The sequence below is a fragment of the Diplotaxodon limnothrissa genome, linkage group LG12 (genome assembly GCF_057381915.1).
Source record: "Diplotaxodon limnothrissa isolate DT_005_m linkage group LG12, D_limnothrissa_male_GT1.1, whole genome shotgun sequence".
Taxonomy (NCBI): domain Eukaryota; kingdom Metazoa; phylum Chordata; class Actinopteri; order Cichliformes; family Cichlidae; genus Diplotaxodon; species Diplotaxodon limnothrissa.
This window is the reverse complement of record NC_140607.1, coordinates 14,732,827-14,740,188: the sequence shown is the minus strand read 5'-3', so window position 1 is coordinate 14,740,188 and position 7,362 is coordinate 14,732,827. Positions and strand designations below refer to the sequence as shown.

Here is a 7,362-nt window from a genome sequence, read left to right as displayed (position 1 = left end):
ATGTGTCCCACATATTATCTGTCCCAGTAACATCCTCCCATTGAGCTCTTATTAATCAGTTCACCTAAAATCTTGCCCCTGTATTTGTTAAAAATGTATAAATGTTTATATATAGTTTATTGTGAATGATTGAATGTTGTATTGTGTACAGTCCTCTTCAAAGAAAAACGCTTCTTTACTCCACCTGAGTCAGTCAGACTTTACCTCTGCGATTTATGAATAACAGATACTGTAAGACTTGATAAGATACACAGGGAAATTTATTTTTGCCTTATTTTATTCACATCACCCTGAATGACAGTGGAGAGGTTTCGAGTGGCGGGATGTATTCAAACAAAAACCGGAGGATTCACACTGATCGAACACCTTCTCCTCACACAATGAGTATTTGTGTATATTTATTGAAGCGACTTACGATATGCAACGATGTTTACAATTCACATCCTCGATGTGAAGGCAGCACTGTGAATATTTCATCGACTTCTGATTCTGTATTTGAAGTCTGTTATGAATTTTGTGCCCGTTTTTTTGTTTGTTTTGGGTTTTTTTTTTTACCGAACAGAAGACGCTTTTGTACATCACCTGACAAACAGAGATCTAAAGAATATCTTTGTAGCTATAGTTTGGGATTTGTACTATATTTACTTTCCTAACCCAGATGAAAATGCATTTCTGACGATGGCTTTGGAAGCTCTGTATAAACTGGAAATTTTTATATCTTACCACCTGGCTGTTTTTTGTCATTTTTATATGTTTGTAATGAATAAATTGTTTTATTCAGAATGCATCAGACTGAAAGAGTGTTGACTGATTTTCTTTTCTAAACACTTAACACCTATCACTGTTAACACAATAGTCCCTCTCATTAAAGCTTGGGTAACCCTCTAAAATAAGGCTTCTAAAGAGTCTAATTCCCCTGTAATTAAATTGAATTTCTTTATTATTATTATTATTTTGTAATTATATTTATCTACAAGTAGTTGAAGGTAGGTACACTACGAGCTCTTTTTTTTTTTACAGAAAAATTAGAAATAATTATAATCTAAGTAGATTTTAGATTTATATAGCAATAACAATTTTATTGATATAGCACATTACATGTGTAAAATCAATGTGCTTAATAAGACAACAGCATTAAAACCCTGTGTAGGTTTACAATGCCTTAAAGACAGTGAAAACAGCAAAAACAAAACAAATCAACAGGACCTATTCAGTGTAAACCCGGGTTAATAAAAAGGTTTGGAGTCTGTTTTTGAATATGTGCAGAGTTGTAGATCAGCAGGAAGTTGTTGTAAAAAACAGACTACAATAACGGAAAACACCTTCAGCAAAGAGAAAATGATTATATTGTAAGTGAATTTAAATAGTGCACAAGTGATCTAAAAGGTGTATCTAAAATTTTGGATATTTGACAGGAAAAGAGGCACAAGTTGTATTGTAAGTCATTTTAAGTACTGTGTACAAGTTTTTGGCAATTTTGCAGAAAAACTATATTTCCTCATCTATATTATAAGTACACTAGTAAAATAAGTACACAAGTAAAATAAATTCATATTCTGTTTAAATGCGGAGGAATTACACCTTTAGTCATGGGCCATGTTATAAAGTGTTACCAAAGCTTGTTTATAGCAAACCTGTAGGTATGAGGCTGCCATTGCTTTCAAAATGACACAAAGTCAAGTCAGCTTTATCTTTCATATTAAAAGTATTTCAGAGGCTCTGTTAGATTCTACTTACTTGCAGCTTGCAGAACCATCTTAAGCAGCAATGGCATGAAGTAATTGTTTTCTGCATGACTTTGTGGAGGTCTTACAGAAAGTGCCCAGGTCCTGTGGCCAAATCATTATCGCTTCCCCACCGTGCCTGACAGACGGTGTGAGGTGTTTGTGCTGATGTCTGTTTTTTTCTTTAACAAACATGGCCAGGCATCTCCACTACTTGTTCAGTTTTTTTCTAATTATACTGTTATAAGCTTTAACATTAACGACTGACTAAGATCAGCTAACTGAGGTCTCTAGAGTCTGATGTAGCTGTTGGGTTTTTCCCAGTTTTTCTCAGCATTGCGTGGTCTGACCTTGGGGTGAATTTGCTGGGATGTCACTCCTGGGAACACTGTGGGATTATTTTAACACACACTCGAATACTCCAAACCAGCAAACTGACAAAATGTCTGCATTTACAGAGAAGCTCACACTTGCTGATCAGTTAACTAAGTGCTTTGATTGACAGACACTAACTGCCACTTACCTTTGTTCCCAGTTTTTCCCAAGATTACTTTTCTTTACATGACTAACTATTGTGAGTGCAGGCAGTGTTCTGCAGAAAGCTGAATCACAGTTTGATTTAAGGACTTAAAATGTCGGGGTATTTGTGCAATATTAGACTTTGTCTACACTTTTTGGGATTAAAACCATTAAATATTTTCTCCATGTGATGTTTATCTGTTAAGTTGGTGGAAGTAGCTGTGATGGTGCTTTCTCATGCTCCCAAATCAGCAGTTAAGAGCACAAATGTACCAAAAGAGGACACTTGCTATTAAAACTCTGACTTGTTATTTTGAGGAAGCGCAGTGGATTTCTCAGTCGCTGTCTTTAACCCCATCCTTAGCTCTCATATTGACCAAACAAGATTACACAACACACAGCATTTGCCGTTTTACTAAACTATTTTTTTTATTGTTTCAGGTAAGAATTCATCACAGTACACAGGTGTATATTTTGCAGTAGCACTATTTCTTCTCCAGATGTCACCTCACTTGGTTGACATGCGCATGACATGCTTTACCATATTTCCAATACCATCAAATATATAGTGATAGTGATAATCAGTCTCCCACATGAAGGATGGAGTGCTAACCACTTTGTTCTTCTCATCCACATAGGCTTCGTAAAGGAAAGGGTTAAGGTCAAATCAGAGGTTATTTCAGGATAATGACAAAGAGAATATTTTTCACTGATATTAATACTGAACAGAAACCTTGGAAAGGATATATATGGCTCACGGACGTTGTGGCGAGCACCCATGCCCTTCACAGCCTGCACCATGTTTGTGTTTGGCCAGTTTCCCCAGCGGGTGTTGTCGTCTCGCTCGTAACCCATGGTTACCTCAATGCTCGGCAGCACACGGCAGGCCAGCACAGGAGCCATGCTGGCGAGTCTGAAACAGGAGCAGGAGAGGACAGTTGTCTGAGGTCGGAGACTTACCGGTGTAAGCCAGACAGGTGGGACTGAGTCCTGAGAAAAGAAAGTCTCTCCCAGAGCAGCACTGATTTGGTGTGACACCACAAAACTGGTGGCTAGATTAGGATTAATATGATCATTTAACAGCAAATTAAATCCCCCCAAAAACAAAGTTTTAATTTGGAAAAAGGGAATAGAAGCTCAGTGGACGTTTGCCATCACTTAATCTGCAATTTATACCCATACTCTTAATCGATGACAGGCAGCTGTACCTTGTGATACTACAAATGTTGACATCCATCCGATGCCAGGAAAATACAAGGCCAGCATTGCAGACAGCAGTACTGATACTGAGAACTTATAAAGACAGCTTATGTTTGGGAGAGCAGTGTGTCATGATTTATGAGATAAAACATCATCAGTTTGCAAATTCTAAACACAGTCACAGTCATTTTTACTTTCTACAATTATTAGTCAAGACAAAAAAACTCATGTATTTTGAAACTGGGTTTGTTTCAGAGCTGGGATGTAAATGTGCCTGTCTTCGGATCAGCTTCAGTTGTTTAAATGTGCTAAAGGCTATAAATAAAATAACCATGACAACCAAAAGTTTTTTATTTTGTGTAGATTTTTTATAAACCTTTCTTTAATTTAATATATGTTTTCATTAATAATGCATCAATCCAATTCATTGGGCTACATACTAAACTTAGAGGGCAGAAATAAAGTATCGTTCCTATTACCAGACTCAATCTGATTCCAATACCAGCATTGGTATCAATACTATCGATACTTCGATTGATCCACCCACCTCTAACAGACAGGATACGTCATGCTCTATTCTACCCACATTTTTAAATACTGTTAACAAAGCTAAATACAGACATGCATGAAGCACTGTTCAGTTATTTCTCAGGAGAAATGAGAGCAGTTTCTAATGCACTGCACAGGTATTTGAGTTTTAAGAGTGCTGCCTGCGAGCCGCAGTCTTCACAGACATTGAACATTTCCTCGCCCCTCTTTGCACCTTTTGATCTGCCTGTCAGACATCGTGGCACTGAAAAGCTAAGGTTTTTTTTTTTTCTGCATGAAGCTGCAGCTGGAGGGTTTGTGCCATGGATGGAGATGCGCATTGCAGAGTACTCATTATGCCCCCCAGGCACTAAATTCTCGGTTTAAGAAAGGTGGCGTGATTCTAAATATAGGTTTGCTTGTTTTGTTGGCAGATCGTTTTCAGATTTAAAGACTCAATTACAGCTCTGACAAAACAGAACAATGGAGGGGGTGTTATATGGAGGCAGCAGGGCTCCCGTCTGCAATAGAAACATGTCATCACTTTGACAGTGATACTCACTCCCAAATTACACAGCTTGCAAAACATTTGAAGGCCTTTGCTCTTGATGGTAGAATGGCTACAAATGATGGCTGTTTTAGTCTTTAAATAATCTGTAATGGCTCCGACTCCTCTGTACGCATTAATGGCAGTAGGAAAGGATTAGTCCTCTTTGGGTTGCGGTCAAGAGCACTTTTTAACCCTACTCAGCCTCCAACTCCACTCTTTAATTCCTGTAATCCCGCATCTCCTTTGACCTTTGACCAGGCCTTCTGCACCCTGTTCCCTGTCTGCGCAGCCACTGCTCATCACCTCATCAGTGCCCTTGTGCCAACGCAGTCACCAAGGCCAAACCGGTCAGAAGCAGTCTGAACGGATGTTTTCAAAAGACAAAAAGGCATTCTGTAATCAGATTACATTACGTAATCTAGCCTCGTTCAAAACTTTTTAGTGCGATTGGGTTACTGATCCAAAAAAGAAAAAAAAAAAATCTGGATTATCCTAATCCCAACAGAAGAGTGAATTTAGGGGGATTTTGTGAAGAAAATGTAATAAAAGTTTAAAATTGATCAAATAAACCAACAGTTGGAGAGATCATGTAGATGAGGTAAACATTAGGCTATGTATAGACGTTTTACTGCAGTAAAGTGGGAAAAAAGGTTTCTCTAACCAGAAAATCAGCCCTGTCATACATCAGGACTGCCTGCAATGACACAATCATCTGAGGTGCTGCAGTCAAAAAAAGTGTAAGTACACATTCATGTAGGAAAGCCAGCTTTAAAAATCTGTTCTCTCCATAAATGAGGCTCATTATGATCTTATGATTTAAAACGTGGGTTCAGAATACCCAGAAGCCACAGCCAGCACCCTGCACTGTCATAATGTATGTAGTCCCATTTAGAACAGGCGCAATCGGGATTTGGTCGTCTCATACAGTTTGAATCCGGATCAGGATGAAGTTAATCCAATGCTAATTTAAAAAATTAGCATTGGATTAAGTGAAAAAAAGCACTAAAGTAAGAGGGGTTACATGAACCTGGAGATTTTCATAGATTATTGTGATCCTGATTTTTTTTTTCTTTCTTTTTCCTTTTTTAAAAAAAAACAAACAAACAATTTTTGAACAACACCGGAGTGTCAGTACCAAGACTGTCCTGTCTGCTTTGAACTGTAGGATTTGTGTGGTCTGCCTGCCCTCGTGTTCCTCGATGTCAGCTTAGGACTCTGCTTGTCCTGCTGTCTGCTCTGATCAGTGAGAGCCAATAAGGAAACTTTTAGCACACGATTTGTAAATCTTCTCAATCACTTATTTAATTATATGCAGCTTTTCTTCTCGACTGGGTTTGTTATTTTAACACACTGACTATTCTCAGTAGTTTCACTGTTCCACAGTAGAAGTCAGATTTCCATGTGCAAATCTTTACTCGCAGGAAATGAAATGACTAACAAATTTTAAGGATGCGATGTGATCATTTTTACCTAATAACATCATATTAGTAACTACTAACAGAATCACACTATAAATATGAAGTCTCTCAGTCAGCAGCTCAGCATTCACTGCCTGACTGTTTTCCTTTTTACAGCCTCTCCATTGTCCCAATTCCATTACGGGGATTGTTTAAATCTTTAAATAGTTTAAAGTAATCTAACATAATCTGATTTAAAGCGTGCCAGAACTCACTGGCGGTCTTTAAAGTGGCCTCATGATTTATCAAATTCTCCATCAGTACTGCAGTAGTGATCATACGCACCCGATAGGCTTGCGTGAACGATGGAAATCCTTAAGCACCCTTTCCACGTCGCCGTGCAGCTTGCAGTCTTTGCCGTCCTTCATAAAAGATGATCTGAAGAGTAAAAACTAATAATTAGTGGTTCATTTTTAATGTAATACAAACTTGTGTTGTATCTAATCCTAACTCTGTTTTACACCAGCCGGTCTCAGAGTGATTTCTTCACATGTCAGCACTCCTCACAGATTCTTGATGATTCCATGGCCTCCTGGAAAGATGACGGCATCGAAGCTGTTGACGTCCAGCTTGGACAGGTCCTGCATTTGTGTCATTCCCTGTCCGTGACTGAAGCGGGCTGCCTCCATCATCATGTTCCTGCGGGGATGGACAGAATTCATCACAAAGTGCACCCACGTAACCATAGACAAAGTCAAAACGCCCACTGCGCCCATCTTCGAGGCCCACCGGTTCTCTCCAGAGGCAGGTTGCTTTTTCATGTGGTCAATCACGTGCATCTGCTGTTGATTTGGAGCAAACATCTGGAAGCGGGCGCCGTTACGGCTCAGGTGGTACATGGTGCTGAAGACGAGAGGGGTGCATTACCATCTGCCTGTGTTAATTCAGTCATGTGCATTTCCTGACCTCAGCAGGAGTGATACTCACTAAACCCCTTCATGGACATCAGTACCGTCCCACCATCCACATCCTGAGAAAACCTGAAACACATGGACTCACCAAATCACAACTACACCCACACTGGATCTGCTCCTTTCTCCCAGACTGATCTGCATCACTTACCACTGCAACGTTAGTATTTCCCCAGTTGCCGTAGTCACCCTGGTGCACAAAGCAGGCAGGCTGGCGAGAAAGAACAGCCAGCGTTTGTTTTGACAGCAAAGTCCTGGTTGCCAGCATGATTTAGCTTCAATCTCACTGTTGTAGAAGAAAAATAAAAAAGACTTCACAGTTTTACCACCGAGCCACGTAGAGACTTTTAATGGTCGTGGTGTTGATGTCAACGAGGTTGTCCGTATATATACCTGTAGAGTGGGGCTAAGTGACGTTGCCACGTAAGCTCTGTCTTCTGAGAAGAGTCGTCTCTTGTTCGCCTTGACTGACT

At 39.5% G+C, this 7,362-nt stretch overlaps 1 protein-coding gene across 1 annotated transcript; it reads right to left on the bottom strand.

The window, feature by feature from the left end:
• Window positions 1-2,751: 2,751 nt before the first annotated feature.
• gatd3l (glutamine amidotransferase class 1 domain containing 3, like) lies at window positions 2,752-7,157 on the bottom strand. The gene is made up of 7 exons (XM_085368047.1): window positions 7,041-7,157; window positions 6,906-6,958; window positions 6,708-6,821; window positions 6,486-6,617; window positions 6,264-6,356; window positions 2,991-3,156; window positions 2,752-2,886 (listed from the first exon to the last, which is right to left on the bottom strand). Exons 1-7 carry the CDS (start codon window positions 7,155-7,157, stop codon window positions 2,752-2,754), a joined length of 810 nt encoding a protein of 269 aa, XP_085224173.1.
• Window positions 7,158-7,362: the final 205 nt, after the last annotated feature.

What these genes read in the sequence shown, in the direction of transcription:
- gatd3l (XM_085368047.1), bottom strand. Translation starts at nt 7,157, where the DNA reads ATGCTGGCAACCAGGACTTTGCTGTCAAAACAAACGCTGGCTGTTCTT. An exon ending in CATGGAATCATCAAGAATCT is followed by an intron (nt 6,357 to 6,485) that starts GTGAGGAGTGCT and finishes TTTACTCTTCAG; the next exon opens with ATCATCTTTTATGAAGGACG. An exon ending in CGTTCACGCAAGCCTATCGG is followed by an intron (nt 3,157 to 6,263) that starts GTGCGTATGATC and finishes CTCCTGTTTCAG; the next exon opens with ACTCGCCAGCATGGCTCCTG.